Source organism: Melanaphis sacchari, unplaced genomic scaffold (genome assembly GCF_002803265.2).
Source record: "Melanaphis sacchari strain LSU unplaced genomic scaffold, SCAv2.0 Contig183_pilon_pilon, whole genome shotgun sequence".
Lineage (NCBI taxonomy): Eukaryota > Metazoa > Arthropoda > Insecta > Hemiptera > Aphididae > Melanaphis > Melanaphis sacchari.
The window spans coordinates 9,052-26,696 of record NW_020270876.1 but is presented as its reverse complement, the minus strand read 5'-3'; the positions used below and the strand labels follow the sequence as shown (position 1 = coordinate 26,696).

Genomic DNA, 17,645 nt, shown 5'->3' with positions numbered 1-17,645 from the left:
TAATAATGAATAGATCATATAATAGGTTATGATTATTGTGAAAAAAATTAAAAAAAGTAAACGTTTTTGTGAAATGTTCACAATAAGTGCTGCAGTACTGCAGTACTAAAAGTATTCGATTTATCTATTAATATTTTTAATGTTTAATTATATTTTATTTAAATAATAACTATTTGAATTAAGACTGAGAAAAAAAAATATATTAGGTAGTTATTTAGGAAAGTACTAATGGATTGTAGATCTACAGTAATGCTATTTGCGTACTTAAACCACTACTTCCAGCAACCGGATATTAAGTGATTTGAATAACAAAGCAGTAAAAAATATAACAACAAACAAAATGTTATTTTATTTAATTAAAAACAAGGTACCTATATCTATGTCAAAGCTTAAATAGTGGCCAAGTGACTGAAGGTGCTCAGGTATTAATGGCTATGGTACATATTCCATTGATGTTCTCTGAGCTCCCTTATAAATGGAATCAGTTCCTTGTTATGATAGCCCACGGCTTTGAATTTTGCAGGTATCCTTGGAGTTGTTTTAATATCAAAAATTTGAAATAACAAATTTGTTATTGTAGAAAACGATCTCCAAGATGCATTTTACTCCTAATTGCCAATACGCGCAAGTGCAATCTCTTGTTGCAAAAGGGCGACCTTAATGATGCAGTTTCACCTTAGTTACTGACACGTGTTATGAGTATAATATTATTATAATATATTCTGATATTTTGTAGCCCACGACAGTAGATAATATTATGAAATATGTAGTTCATTTCTAAATAGAACCCCTTGTAAGAAATTCATAAGCAACTATTTAAACAGAATTTCGAGTATCACCTTATCAAGAAATGATAAGACGTGCTGATTTTATGGAAGTTATCTTATTCTGTGTTATCTACTACGAAATATAAACGAGATAATCAGTGAATTCAAAAAATGAAAATATAAAATTAGTATTAGAGATGTACTGTTAATTAATTAAAATATTTCTATTTATTTTTATTAACGTATTGTTTTTAAGGTTTTAGTAGTAGGTCAGTTCTATCATCTTATCCTATCGCCTAAAAGTAAAACATAAGAAAAATTATGCAACATGTCACTTGAGGTAGATTCTGATAATTATGATCCTGAAAATCTAAGTCACCTAACTAAAGAGGTAATTTTTTAACAACATATTATTTTTTGGTACTTAGTACTTACATATTTTATTTTAACAATTAAAACTAGTAAATTTATTTGCAGGAACTGATTAGGATAATTTTAGACCTCAAAGAGCAGAATGTTAACCGCAAGAAGCTGACTAGAAAAATAAAACCTAAAAGAACTATTGATTTCTCAAAGTAATAAAATATTTTATGTTTAAGAAACTTACCATATTATGAATACAAATATTTTTATTAAACATTTAATCATTATTTTCATTGTACTTAAGACAAACATAGTATTAGGCAGATAAAATTAATTTATATAAGCGCTTGCGTATATTTGAATTAGTACAATTTATCATATTATTTTACTTTGAAAAATTCAATGACATCAATTCTTTTTAAAGAATTCTAACCATTAGTATATTTTTACATTATCTTTTTAGGTGTTTTAGAACTTTAAAAGTGTATACATTTAGATATTTAAATATGTTAGAAATATTGTTAGTTAAAAATTCTGCAAGTGAGATCATCTATTATATATGTCAGTTTTACATTTACTTTTAATCAGCTACGAGAAAATTTTGCTACAATTAATATTATTACACAATTATAAGCATATATTTAAGACAATTTTTGATTTAATAAAAAATAGTACAAAATTATTTTAATTGTTATAGTTTGAAGAAGGATATTAATCTAGGTATATTTAAGTAATATCATTATAATTATTCATGTTTTATAATCTCATAACCTATTAATTTATTTTGTACCTAATTATTATTTACATATAATAATAATTGAGGGTTTTAATATAATTTTATTTTTATTTTTATTAAGCATAAATTATCTAATTCATTTATATTTATTTTTGTAGGTATCATAAAAGGCATGTCGTTTTTAAATTATTATACTTGGGATGGGACTATCATGGATTTGCTACTCAAGAAAATTCTGAAAAGACTATTGAACATGAATTATTTCGTGCACTTACTGTATGTTGTTTAATAGAAAGTCGTCAAACCTCAAATTACCATCGTTGTGGAAGAACTGATAAAGGTGTTAGTTCTTTTAGTCAGGTAAAAATATATATATATGTAATACATAAGTTCAATTGGTATTAGATATATTAATAAATAAAATAAGTAGTATAAATTATTAAGTACCAAACTATTATTCTATTATAGAATTGCTTTACTTTGTATAACTTAGGCATTTTATTTTACAGGCGATTTCTTTGACTGTAAGAAGTAGTGGTGATGAAAATAATGAATTACCTTATTGTAAAATGCTCAATAGATTATTACCGAAAGATATAAGGATAGTGGCCTGGAGTCCAGTCAAAGAAGATTTCAGTGCCCGATTTGATTGTGGGTCTAGAACATATAAATATTGGTTTCCTAGAGGTGATCTAGATGTGGATGTTTGTATTTTTGTAGATAAATATGTTCTTTTTGATATTTGAGTAGTAAAAAACTGACAAATTTTTCAAATTATATTTAGTTGATGAATCAAGCTCTACTGCATGTAGTTGGAACACACGATTTTCGTAACTTATGCAAAATGGATGTTGCTAATGGTGTTGTACAATTTTATAGAAGGATCACAAGGGCTGACATTAAAATATGCTCTGAAAATAATCAATTTTCAACAAATAGAAATTATGACATGTGTGAACTTACCATTGTGGGTAAGGCATTTCTTTGGCACCAAATTCGATGTATAGTATCAGTACTTATATTAGTTGGATGTCGTAAAGAAAATGAAAATATATTTAAAGACTTATTAAACATTGAAAATTGTCCAAGGTATTTAGTTAAAATATTATTTTTTTTAAATACATAATAAAAATGTTTATATTTGTAGGAAACCTCAATATTGTTTAGCCAGTGACTTACCTTTAAATTTATTTGATTGTCAATTTGAAAATATCAATTGGATTATTGAAGATGAGTCTATATCGGAAGTCATTACTAGTCTACAATGTTCATGGGCGACAAATATGATCAAGTATTTTTTTTTTTTTAATTAATCATCTCTTAAACATTATTTATGTTGATTCTCAATTAAATTATTTTTAGTTCATAACAGCTATAATTAATACAATAAATACTAAACAGTAAATTTATTTTGAAATTGAATTTGTTTATTAAAATAACTTACAGAGCTACAATGTTGGGAGAAATGTTAAAAAACACTGAAACCTTAGCAGAAAACAATGTTAACAATCAAAGCAAATGGTTAATACAAGGTGTCAAATCTAAAATTTATCAGCCACTTCTGAAAAGACCGGCTAGTGGTAATATACTAATATAACATTATATAATATTAATAAGATATTAAAAAATAATATTCATTTTTATGAACTTATTCAAAAACTATTTTTAAATACTAATTCAATGAATTAAATATATTTTCTTCACAATTTAGTTCTTATCATTATCAGTCAATTTTTATCAAGTACACTCAGACAATGCCTGTGCAAAGGAACTGTTTTATTTTAGTTAAACTTTTGTTTAAGGTTTACAATTAATATAAACAAATAATAGTATATCAAGTAGTAATTTTTTTAATTAAGCTTTAAGTTACTACAATATTTAATAATGTTACTATTATGCATGATAGTAAAAATTTAAGAACACAATAATATATAATTAATAATTATTAATTACATGATATGTTTGGTGTGAAATTAATTAAAAATGTGTGTTATTATAAAAAAAGTATCTAAATATAATAATGAACATTTATTTTATTGATAACATAACTACTAAATATGAATGAAAATATTTTTTTCTTTTGCAGCGAGTTTAGAAAATCGGATTCAATACTACACAAAAAAAGGGAAGCTTAAATTAGAATGCAAAGAAAAATAACATTTTTGTTTACATTTGTAATATAATATAATTTCTTCTACCTATTTTTTTTTATAGATCCATATCTATACCTGTACCTATGTAATCCATACAGAATAATACAATGGCAAACATGTAGTAAAGCACTGCTAAATGCTGTTGCAGGAAATGTATTCCAACATATTTCTATGAGGCCTAGTACAATTAGTCTAAACTTATTTCCGTAAGGTGTCGACCATAAAAGAAATGGCAGCGTATGGTAGTACCATACGTAAAATTGATAGTGTAATGAGCGGCTGAACATTATTCCAATAAAATTGGCTGAAAACATGGGCAACAAAAATAAATTTGCACTGATATCCATGTTGATGTTGATTTTCTTTTTCTTCAGCTGAGGTTTTAAATCGTGTTCGATTTGTTTCATTTTGGCATACGAGTTCAAATACTTTATCCATGTCGCAGTGAAACACAATAAAACTGTGAGGTGTATGGCCAGTAACAGTGTATGAAAATATCCACTCACAAAAATATTAGGTGGGACGAATTTCCAATTCACTGACCATTTGTACATAAAGACTCTGGACAAGTCAAATGCGCCCTGTACATAGTTTATAGGATTGTTGATTAAAAACGGCAAACCCAACAGTAATTGTACTAGAGCACAGTACGTTATGTGTTTGATTGTTCCTTGTACACCAAATTTAGTGATATACGCTATTAATAGTACAGGGGAATAGAGCAGGATGTTCATTTTGATGGAAACAGCCAAACTGTAGACTATGCTGCCAATCGCCCATTTATTCTTTAGAAACATGTAAATGGACAGGTAGAGTAGTATTACGGCAATTGGATCATTGAACAGTCGCAACACATATATAGAATGGATACGATATGAAGAAAAACATTGCAACAACATGACAAACGGTGGCACTTTTTTACTGCGTTCATGTATTTTGAACACCAAGTATATGTTGATCAAATACAGTAACATGAATATATATTGGCCAACTCTGATGTTCTTACCGAATGCGGTCAAGTAGTACAGTACGGAGTACACGTACACAAACCCGGCCGGGTACACCAAAGGTCCTGTGTCACCTTTCAGTTTGCCATAATCAAATGTACCGTTTACCACGACACCTTCGACTTCTTGCATATATGCCTTCCAGTCAATTTCTGTGTACTTGACTGTTTGTATGATATACAAGTTTAGCACAAGTTCGATGGCAATGACAATCCATTTGATCGACGAAGTATACGAAGGATCGAACAAGTACGACTTTATGTTTTCTAGTGACCCGTGAGTTTTTACAGTTTTTATACATTTTTTCCACATATTAATATTATAATTATTCGTTCTAAATTTATGTTTGTTGTGTAAAATATACTAATATCTTAATAAATTAAATTATGAAACTAGAATAATACGAATAAGTAATAATTAAAAGATGATCGTTGATCATTATGTTACCGCACACATACAAATCGTTATCATAGAGTGTAGACTGCGAATAGCTGGCAAAAGCTGCAGTAGCCAAGCCAGCGTAAGCGAAACATGTTCTCACGTGTCAACTAAAATATGGTTGATAAGCCTTATCATCGTTGTTGATATCATAACCGGCTTTGCGCCTTTGCGATCATATTATTTAAAAATATTCATTAAACGCATACACTTAACACCTACGATCTACCCAGTATAGTTGGGTACTTTTGTAATAATAATTAAAAAGCAGCAAAAGCCAAAAAGACACATCAAAAATCTTAATATTTTAACGTGTTCTATGCGTTGCCACGTCTCTTCTATTTTTAGCATACGTCTTCGAATGGAATAATGGTGATTGCGCGCTCACGGCCGTATTTAGAATTGTTGAGCCCCTGGACATGTAATTTATTAGGTTGTCCTATTTAGGGTTGCCAAATCAAAAACTCAAAATACAAATAAATTGTGCATATTATCATAGTACCTACTTATACTTACATTCATGCTGTTGATTGTTCACATCTAAATAACGTTTTTCAGTCATTGTGCTTAGTGAAAAATTTGTATTGTTGTATAAATGACTGTAGATTTTTAATTTTCACGAAAATGGAACAAAGTGATGAAAATTTCAATAAATAGAACATTTTCAAAAATGGTTTTTTTTTATATAAAAATATTTATTAAAAATATAGTGATACAAATATTTTATAAAACAATTTGGTTTATCTACCTCCTGTAAGCAAATCTTGTGTTGAAGATGGAGAGTTATTTCCATAAAATCAACAAACTAAATACGTTTTTAATAAAATAAATAAATACTAAATATTTCTTGAATTTACAATTCAAATATGTAAACATTTGTTAATGATTTCTTTATATTAATATTATTATTTCTTAAAATTATTATTACATTTGAAATATGTTAGTCCTAAATAAGCAACACATTTCTGGTTTATATCTTTTTTAAATTAATTTTTATAACGCTCTATTCACTATTGTATATAAATCATACAATTGCGAATCATTATGTGCTTGGTCAAATCCTCAATTTTGTTTTATCAAAAAGCTGTATCGTAAATAGTTATAGTGCGATTATTTAATTAGGTAACGACAGGCACGTCGTCAAGGGGGGCCTTAGGGGGCCTGGCCCTCTAAGAAAATTCAATGGTCCCAAACTGGCCTCCTTGATTTTATTTTTAAATATTTTAAATATTATGGCGTTTATTCGTCCCAAATCTTGAATATATATTATATTACTCCATATAATTAACAATCGTATAACAAAAATTTAATTCTAAGATTTTATTTTATAAATATTTGTCACTCAAAAATTGGATATGAGAGTATAAGACATATATAATAGATTGAAAACTAGAAATTCCAAGTACGGTTATCGCACATTGATGAACACAACTACGGACAATATTACAGTAGTGAACCTATGTGATACGATAAACATGTCAACAAAATAACAATAAAATATTATTCTCTATTGAGTTTGAGTATTGATTCATTCAAAACACGCAGCGTTGTAGACCGAAGTAGTTAACAAAGTACGATATAATAATTATTAAGAGAACTTTAATAAGTTATTTTAATAATCAAAAAAACTTGAGAACCGAGAGGTAAGTATGATAATTATACATGGATACTTCGGATAAATTTTATCTACCAAAGTCTTACTTACTTATATCTTATAATTATATTTAATAATTATTGTAATTATTTCCTTATTAGTTAATAATTAATGTTAATAATGCATTCATGTAATTCTGGATATTCTAACAGTAGGTAATAGGTAGATATTAATCCGTATTAATTAATAGGTGCATGTTGGTTTTTATAATACCAATATAAATGTATAAATTGTACCTACAAGTAGAAAGATAAAATAAATTATAAAACATAAAATATATGGTTAAATAAATTAGATCATGTGGACATTCACGCTTGATATCTGACGTATTAAAATAAATTAATGATTTGTCATTCGATTATTTTAAGTTTAATATCTAGGTACTTAATGTAGCAAAAAATGAATTATTATTTTTTCGTTTTATTTTCACACTGACGCATGGCTGTATATATATACATGATAAACCTAATACTTATATGCAGTGCCGGATTTAGAAAATTTGATGTTCGGGCCAATAAAAATGTAACGTCCTTACATGATTGGAGCTTCGGGTTTACCGGGTCTCAACACAAATCAAAAAGTATATTTTTATTAAAATTATTGTCTCCTTGTGTATAGTTTAGAATATATTATTATGTTAATATTATACTTATAATATCATTAAAAAATATAAAAAGGTATAGGTTATACATACACACTAAATTGTCTAAGTTGAAATATCTATTTATATGCTAGGTGTCTAGGTATATAAATAAAGTATTATATCATAGCCATCGATTAGTATTTAATAGGTATTGGCGTAGAAAACCTATTGATGAGTTTATTGTTACACACTTCTCATTAAAAACTGTTTCATTTGATTCATTTTTATTAATTTCATCCATTATATCATAGGCCTTGAACATTTGTTCATATCTACTTACCTATCGCTAGGCATATATAATATCTCAAAAGCGATTATCTGTTAATTTCATTTTAAAGATTGTTTATATGACGGTAATAAGTTCTAATGCAGACAAATTTTGTTTTCATTCGTACATATTTAAGCATTACGAAGTTTATCGTTGACGCTTTATTGAAAAATTAATAATGGAAGGCTGTATACCTGAAACGTTTAGAAATGGGACAGTCTTAGTGACTGGAAGTACGGGGTTTCTCGGGAAAATACTCGTTGAAAAAATACTCAGATGTTGTCCTATAAAAAAAATTGCCGTCCTAGTGAGAAATAAAAAAGGAATTGTTGCTAATCAGAGAGTGGCAGATATCTACAAACAAGCCGTAAGTAATTTATTTTCTTTTTAATAATAAAACATTATTTACAATTTTAGTAATGTAGATTAAACACCATTAATGTATTTTTTAAATGAACCATATTATTTAACTGAATACGTTTGTCAGTTGTTTTAAATAGGTATAGTATCAAGATCATACACGAATAAATGCCTATTTCTGATGTACCTATAGTTCTATTAGATTAGTGTTGCAGATATATTTTATACTATAAATTTCATAGCAATTTAAGTAAATTATAATATATTTTATTAAACCTTTACTACAAAAAATGAATACAGACAAAATACTCTGCAGAATACCGCCTTGATATCCTTAAAAAATAGAGCAGATGAACAACAAAAAAGTGATTTTTTTATTTTTTGATAAACTTTTTAATGGATTAATTCGGTGGTTGTCATTATAGCACACTTTCAAAAAAGGTCGTTGTTCAAAACCGCACACTTTTATATCTTAATCCCGCATATTTTCCCCAAATTAAACCGTTTAATACCGCACACATCAATATGTTTCAATAACATATACATTTATTTAAAATAACATTATCATTTAGTACCACACACTATAGTTAATCATATTTAATTAAGATCACAAAATCTGAAACCAAGTTTAGACTCATACGAAACGACTACGTAAATCGTACATGTAAAGTATGTAGAAAAAAAGAAAAATATATTTTAAATTTATATAATCGTTTCGTGACCAAGGAAATAAATTTAATTGATTATTTAAAAACATTTGGATGTAAATTTATTTCAATTTAATTATACTAAATTATTTATTTATAATAAAATATTATGCTTAATTTTTAACTGTCAATCAAATGTGTGCGGTTTTGAACTATTAACCTTTCAAATTTACTTTTTTAACAATAGTATAAATATGTGCGGTATAAACGGTGTAAAATGTGTGGTTATGAACAGTAAATGTGCGGTAATGACGACCGCCGAATTAATCCATTAAAAAGTTTATCAAAAAATAAAAGGTCACTTTTTTTATGCCCCCAATATTATTGAAAGGTTTAATTTAAGGTCCGTGTATCTACTGCAAGAGCCACAGCCTACAACACTTAAACATTTCTTACACGTTCCTCCTTCATAAATCAACAGAACACAATAAGAATCAATTGTAAATTGTTTACCGAATTTTAAATAAAGTGAATAAATAACCTACAGAAATCGACGTCTTCCCTCTTACATTAAACTAATTAAAAAAAAAAAATTAGAACATAATATCACAATAATAAAATATTATTACTCATTATTTATTAGTTTAGCCTAAATTACTATATTACCTTTTATTTTATTACTAAGTAATATTCTTATCTTATTTATTTTTTTATTATTCTCTTTGTTTACTTATACCAAATGTCTAATTTTTACTTAAATATTTATATTTTATGTAATATTCCATTATAATTACTCAAAGTTCGTTTAGTCGTTGATTTATAATAATATGCTTTATGTACTAACTCAATAATTGTTATTAAAATTAACCTAATAACAACGACATGTTTTGAATTTAAAAAAGAGCCGTAAAATGTCTGTACACATTTATTCAGAAAGTAAAAATCAATCAATACGCGTTTTAAAATATAAATCATATAAAATATAATTTATAGTTAATTTGATTTTTAAATATTTATTAATTTATACAAATATAAATATATAGACATAGTAACAATATGTAAAATTTAAATGTACCCATCATGTATAGGAAATTTAAATAATAATAATAATTGTTTATAACGTGGGTATAGTTAAATCTTATGTTTTTAATGTAAGTATTTACGACAGTTGTAATTAATTTAAAAGATCATTTGTAAATAATTGTCATAATTTATTATTATATTATTTATAAATTCATTAATATATCATAAATTGTCAATTAAATATTTTTCGATGGATAATCACTTCTTTATTTAAGTATTAATTTTAAATTTAGAGCTTTTGACTAAAATTAAAAATTCAATTTAATTTGGTGTTTTATTAACCACGCAAATACTAAAACTATTATAAATTACAATATAACAATTATTTTAATTATAAATAGTATGTTATTATTATATAATGTATATATTTTATTATGAGCTTATAACTAAAATAAATTTTTTTAAAGGTATTTGATCGACTTAGAAGTGAAAAGCCGAATTTTACGGACTTCATAAAAATCATTGAGGGTAATCTAGAAGATTCGTCAATGGGTTTAGTAACAGCTAATCGCGATTGGATAGTTGAAAATGTAAACTTTGTTTTTCATTGTGCGGCTACAATCAAATTTAACGAAACTCTCGAATTAGCATCAAAAATAAACATACTAGGGACTGAAAAACTCCTGTCCTTAGCAACACAAATGAAGAAGCTGAAGGTAATGTAATATGTCGATTAGCTTAAAACTTTATAATAATTGATAATGGACTACATTGTAGACATTTGTGTATTAAATAATTGAATATAAACAGTATAATCTTAAACAATAATATTTATAAAAAAATGAGTGTAATTTCATAGGGTTTCGTGCACGTGTCGACCGCTTATTCGCATTGTCCCAGAGATGAAATTAAAGAACAATACTATCCCGTTCCGATTACGGCCAAGGAACTAAAAAATATGTTTGGTTCCGACGATTCTACACCAAGGTAAATTCTTTTTAATACAAATTAAGCGATGAGGCAATTACGTTTTTTGGCTGTGATTAGATAATAAAATATATACAAGTTACTATATAGTTTTATTTCTTAGTTAACGTTTTTTGTGAGAGTAAAAGTACTCTTAAAGTTCAATTTATAATTCAATTTTTTTTTTTTTATTTAAAAGTATAATAAAAGTATTTTTGGAGTTATTAAGTATAGTAGTATTGACATATTATTAAAATAAGAATAAAAAACACTCAAATGTATTAAAAAATGTTTAGTCTTGCTGTTGGTAGCTTACATAATATTATAATTTATATTGTTCAATTTGAAAATCATTATTCATAATTTTTTTAGAAAAATTTACTTTTTTACGAAAAGAAATATAAATACCATACAGATTATAATGATACCTGCCTTAAAATATTTAACATTTATTTATTAAAAATTGATGTGAAAATTGTACCTATCTAATCTATTCTGTTATATGCAGACATAGTTTGGTTTAAATAACTAATTTATATGTAATTTTTAGAATTTTAAAAGATTGGCCGAACACGTATTGTTTTACAAAAGCAATTGCAGAAAATTTGGTATTAATAAGTGGTATTCATCTACCAATTTCAGTATTTCGTCCATCAATTAGTAAGTTTATTATATTTTTTTTATTTATTTAATTTTAAATCATATAATTCAAATAACAAATGGGCTGAATTGTTTATACTATATTTTTTTGCACCTTTGTATGGGAGACGGGGATGTATAGTCTTACTTAAGATGTATTGGCTGTTTAACATTCTTATAAACCATTCAGTATTTACTTTTTTAATTGAACGTAGTAAAGATTTTCTATATTTAAGTATCTATTTGGAGTCATAATGAGAGTATTTCACCTTTTATACAAAAATAATTGAATGATTCAATATATCTGATGATGGATCAGTAGTAGAAAAGAGTAAATTGATTTCTTGATTATTCTTATTATGATAATATTATAAACATACATATATAATTTATATAAATTGTTATAGAAAAATATAAATATTATAAAACAAATAGAATATGCGTTATCTAAATTTCTATATTTTTTTAGGAACCACTTTAAAAATTTTATAGGAATGTAATTTTTAGCATTTATTTGTACGATTTTGTTTTAAAATACATTTTAAAAATTATTCAATTTCATATGAATGAAACACAATAAAATAAAGTGTTAAAATAAAAAAAAAAAAATTTAATATTAATTTACACTCAAATTATGTTTGTGTTGAACCATCTAAATTCTACATTATTATAATATTATGCTAACTTTTTTCAGTAGGCTGTACGAAATCGGAACCCGACCCCGGTTGGTTGGAAAACATGAACGGTCCGTCTGCCATAGTCGCTGGTGTTATGACTGGATTCTTGAGGATCGTTCCGATTGCCAGAAACAAAATTACAGACATAGTGCCGGCGGATTATACCGTAAATGCGTTGATCAGTGTCATGTGGGACACGGTGAATAGGTAAATACTATTGTAATGCACTAATGTGTATTAACTGTTTTCAAATACGCGCATAATGCAGTTGTGTGTTCACGCAAAATTTTAAATGCATTACATTGTAAATGTTTGATACTGATCATAATTTTCAAACTTCAGATATCAAAACTCTAATCTGATAAACCAGGAACCAAAAATATACAATTACGTTTCTAGTGTCGAGAGTCCCTTGCTATGGGACAAATATATAGAAGAAATGAATGGTCATTATCATGTAGCTCCGCCTCTACAGTCAATATGGTATATGTTTTGTATTTTTTATACGAATTCATGGATTGGCAAAATTTTGAGATTCCTATTACACTGGATACCAGCCATGTTGATGGATTTTTTGTTAATCGTATGCGGTAAAAGTCCTAAGTACGTGTTATTTAGGTTTTGATTTCTGTTTGTATTATTAATTATTATATAGTGATATATTTTAATAATTTAATGTATGTAAGGCGATTTAACGGACATTACATAACAATTTTTTTTTTAAGTTAACAGTGCGGTTATTTAATTATACTGTTTTGGCAATGTACTCGGTAAAAATTGATTGCTTACGTCAATGAATAATAATATGTTTTACTTGTCGTTAATAAATTTAATACCTTTTTTTTTTTTTTTTTTTTATTTATTTTTTTTTTTATTATACATGACGTATAAATTGGTTATGTAACTAACGGCGTGTTCTTATTTTGTATTTATTCATATTTGTTATTAAGTAATAATATAATTACCAATATAATATATACAATTCATTGTTATTTGGGTTATTCTGATCGTTAAACTAATAAAATGAAATAAAATAATTGAGATTTATTTTATAACTGTAGAAAAAATTATAGTAATTTTAAATTTTTACGAAATATATAATCGAACGAAAAATAATTTTAAAATTATGAAACTTTTAATCGTATCATGGAAAATAACAAAAAAAAAAAAAAAAACCATTGTAGTTAAATCTCCATAATTGTTACCCTCCTACTTGGATTTTTAAAATTTAAAAGACACATGTTTTAATGTTACGTGTAACTTTTGTGCGAACGATGGAAATTTAATGTTGATTTTACAATATACCTACTTAACCTCATATTAAGTTATATAAATATTTATTTTATTGCTCGTTACTAAACATATAGTGAAAATCGGAATATAAGCTTAAATCAAAAAAAAAAAAACAAAAACAATTAGCAACTATTAGTGATTGAATGTATTTTTATGTTTATTTATAGAATATTGAAAATGTATGTCAAAATGGAATACATGACAGATTTACTTTATGAGTTTACTACGAGACAGTGGAAATTCGACAATAGTAACATCAGAGAATTATGGTCGTTATTAAGTCAAGACGACCGCAATGTATTTTGGAACAGCTTGGAAGAATACGATTGGACATCTTATTTAAAAATTTATTTCTATGGTATCAGAAAACACGTGTTACATGAAGAATCGAGTAATGTGGATAGAGCAACAGTGAAAAATCGAAAGTACGATATTTTGCTTGAATGAAATTTTTCTTAATATATTATTACATATTCGTATTTAATGTATTGTTTTCAGATTATTTTGGTTGCATCAGTTATGTATTTTTGTAATTATTTACGTTACTTATCAAATATGTTGGACGTTGTATCGTAGGTATTCATAATGATTGACTAAATGTGTTGGTATAGAATATTGTAATGGTGGTATGTTGTTAATAGTAATTATTAATAAATCAATATAATAGGCATCATTGATTTAATGTTGTTTTTTTAAAGTTTTATTTATAATGTGTTTGTAGAAGTTCAGTATATATAATACCTCCTACTAGTAATTGAGCATAATATATCAAATATGTTTAGAGTGATAGATATTTAATTTTTCGATTCATATGGAAAAAGTTCTAATGAATTCATAAAAAAGTAAAATAATATGTTACTTTTAAAGCATACTTATATAATTGATAATAATAATATAATTTGATGATTTAATATATATGCTTAATTTGAATAAATATACAATTTTTGCTAGTATATGTAATAACGTTCAGAGAACCAGGAAAAATTAACGAAATTCGAAAAAAAGATATTGTTGAACAGTAAAGAGTACAATGTTATGCGTGTATCATAAAATGTTGACTTTTAACTAATTATATTATTAAAAAGTTAAGTTTATTATCATTACAAAAAACTTTCTATCATTTTTGTTTGAAAGTTATTTTATTTTTATAAAAATTATTTTAAATGTTTGTTTTTACTTTTTCAAAATTAGTTTTTGATTTTATATTATACACCGAGATAAGATAAAATATAATATACTGTTTTTTGCCATTAATATTTGATAATATTTTCCGTATATAGTGTTGTCATTATAGACAAATTACCTATTTATCTAAATTTACTAAAAATAAACGTCATTAAATTCAGATGATCATTGTTGGAAGTAAGGAATTCATCATATAAAATAACCGATAAAAATTATCATTGTATAAAACATCAAAGTTTTTCCGATATCTTTCATTTTAGATTTCAAAGCTTAGTGTGTCACCACAACAATTGATATCATTGTAAATGGTTTCTACTATCAGCTCGTAAATTATATAATGATAATTTAATAACATTATTATGTGTCGACACATTTTAGAAGATAACTTGGCTTATAAGAGTTCTGAGTAGTTTTTCAATTCGAATTTGATTTGAACTACAATTTTTAATTACATTGTATTATTGACACATTGAACACGTGCTTTTAGCAACTATTATTGTAAACATACGTGTATGGTGTGTTTTCAAATAATAACAAATACATTTAATATATTGGATGTTTCTATTTGTGATTATTATTTCTATTATTATTTGTTGCAATTTGTTAAAATAAAACTTGTAAGTTATTTGCAACATATCGCGGGTGGTTTCGAGGTCAATGAATGAGCATAATATATTATATAATAGCAGATTTATCTCACGTGTTGTAATGATGTTTGCAAAAATATCCGCTGTTATTATTTGTAAATACTAAATATTAATTATAGAGTAACGAGGGATTTTACGTTTATCTATTGTTCAAGTATTATATCGTAATATAATAGTGTAATCGATCGATGGATTTTGATCAATTTGATCTCAAACGATGCTTATATATTTTTAAGGGTTAAGAGAGGTTAAAAAGATATTCATTATTTTGTTAAAATTCAAAAAAAGTCATTAGCGAAAATGATAGTATAATTTACGTATATTATTTAATTTTATACACACGATGACATTTTTAAATACGATGTGTTTTATGATATTATTGTGAAACTGAATTATCAAAATTATATCAAATTGAAATACTTGTATAGTTAATATTAGAAGTTGATACTGCTGCTGTAGACTGAATTTTATTTATTCCGGTATTATTAATATCGTTATTTGCACATATTATTATCATCGGTGTTAATTCGTTCGCGGATATGCATTTTGTACATTATTAGCATTTTCGAGTAATTCAAAAGCAATTTCCTTAAATCTAGGACCCAAAACTGTTGCTTTTACAGCAATCTTATTGTTTTCTAAAAAATCCCAATCGCCGACTGACTGCATCTATTAATGCATTTTTAAATGCTTCATCTATGGTAGTTTCTATTTGAATGTTTTTTTAAATATATGTTGCAAGCCTGAAAGCTTCTATATAATTAAAGTTTTAACAGAAGGAATTGTTACGTTATTTTCTTCCGATTACTCTGCAGTCATAATCTCAAACGGTTTTAAAGTATAAATGCAATAGGTATTATATTGTTTCCCATGGTGACGCATTCAAATAATTAGTCGCTCGAGGAAGAGATGACGTAGAGCGGATCGTGGATATTTAATTTCAAGGAGTCTCCCATAGACTTATCAGTTATCAGTGTGCGGGTTTTCACAAATCAGTGGAAAGGACCATGACCATTAAAATAATTAATGACGAGAACGCTACACGTAAAGCGTAACGTATACAACGGACGAGAGAACGTGTTATTAAATGTTTTCACGATCCGCAAGCACGTGACGTTTAAACTGCCCACAATTCGTAGTCGGAGGTCAGTCGACGATTATGTTCATTCGGGAGTGACGTAATTATTTACGAAGTTTTTGTCTAGGACGGATCGATCAAATATAAAATCTATACACCCATATACGTAAATACTGCCGTATTTTTATTCGAGCGTATCTACACGATTTGTATTTATTGTATTATTATTTATTAGTTACTTATATAGGTACTCATATAATATTTGAAATATATGAAAACAGTAAATAATTATATATTATATATAAATTTATGACAATAACCTTAACTAATATTACCAAAATATCTGATTATTAATTTTCTAGTAGGTACCTGTGTAAATGTATTCCGTAATTTTAAGTAATTCAAAGAAAATAGAATATTAAGCACAAAAATCTGTACACATATAATATAAAAAATGTACCTAAATTTATTATAATATATTACATCATACTTATATTATAGCATACGAGTGTACGCTATAGAGAAAATTAAAAATTAAACTAAATAGTAAAAGAAAAAAATATCTCTGTTTAGTTTTTTTTATTTAACTCATCTTGAATCTTTTTAAGTTTGAATATATCTTATTGTAATAAGCTTTTTCCAGATTTTGAATCAATAATTTCCAGAAGGAGATAATCTAAATAAGACCTAAAAAAGTAATTCTGTAAACAGTTAAAACATAGGTAGTTTTTAAATATTGTTGAATTTATATACTTACAATTTTAGTTGGTTTTCCATTTTATTATTCCAAGATAATTCATTAGGTATCTACATTTAAAAATTTTATGTTCAAAATATGAGTTTATGATTTAGTGTGAATGATAAAATAATGTACATTTTTATTTGTTATTCTTACCTAACCTTGTACTTGGAAATAGTATAAGCTTTGAGTTTTTAATTTAATTTCATCATTTTTTAAGTACCAGTATTGGATCTAAAATAATTTTATGATCGAAAGAATAAAAGAGTTAAAGTATTAGTTATAATTTTCAAATTTAATGTAAGTTCACATTTTTACGGGGTGTACAGTTGCACACCTTGCATATCGTGTGCACGCTTAAG

General features: G+C 26.0%; 3 protein-coding genes across 3 annotated transcripts; 2 read left to right on the top strand and 1 right to left on the bottom strand.

The window, feature by feature from the left end:
• Positions 1 to 952: 952 nt before the first annotated feature.
• LOC112592662 (tRNA pseudouridine(38/39) synthase) lies at positions 953 to 4,067 on the top strand. The gene is made up of 8 exons (XM_025336817.1): positions 953 to 1,158; positions 1,245 to 1,342; positions 2,025 to 2,226; positions 2,376 to 2,570; positions 2,651 to 2,955; positions 3,014 to 3,157; positions 3,313 to 3,446; positions 3,953 to 4,067. Exons 1-8 carry the CDS (start codon positions 1,096 to 1,098, stop codon positions 4,021 to 4,023), a joined length of 1,212 nt encoding a protein of 403 aa, XP_025192602.1. The 5' UTR covers positions 953 to 1,095; the 3' UTR covers positions 4,024 to 4,067.
• LOC112592661 (lethal(2)neighbour of Tid protein) lies at positions 4,043 to 5,384 on the bottom strand. Its single transcript, XM_025336816.1, has one exon. The coding sequence runs from the start codon at positions 5,336 to 5,338 to the stop codon at positions 4,061 to 4,063; it is 1,278 nt and encodes a 425-aa protein (XP_025192601.1). The 5' UTR covers positions 5,339 to 5,384; the 3' UTR covers positions 4,043 to 4,060.
• A 2,641-nt stretch (positions 5,385 to 8,025) lies between these two features.
• On the top strand, positions 8,026 to 14,223 carry LOC112592660 (fatty acyl-CoA reductase wat-like). The gene is made up of 8 exons (XM_025336815.1): positions 8,026 to 8,396; positions 10,527 to 10,775; positions 10,919 to 11,046; positions 11,576 to 11,685; positions 12,359 to 12,548; positions 12,684 to 12,944; positions 13,802 to 14,059; positions 14,133 to 14,223. The coding sequence occupies exons 1-8, from the start codon at positions 8,208 to 8,210 to the stop codon at positions 14,218 to 14,220; spliced, it is 1,473 nt and encodes a 490-aa protein (XP_025192600.1). The 5' UTR covers positions 8,026 to 8,207; the 3' UTR covers positions 14,221 to 14,223.
• The last annotated feature ends 3,422 nt before the right edge of the window (positions 14,224 to 17,645 follow it).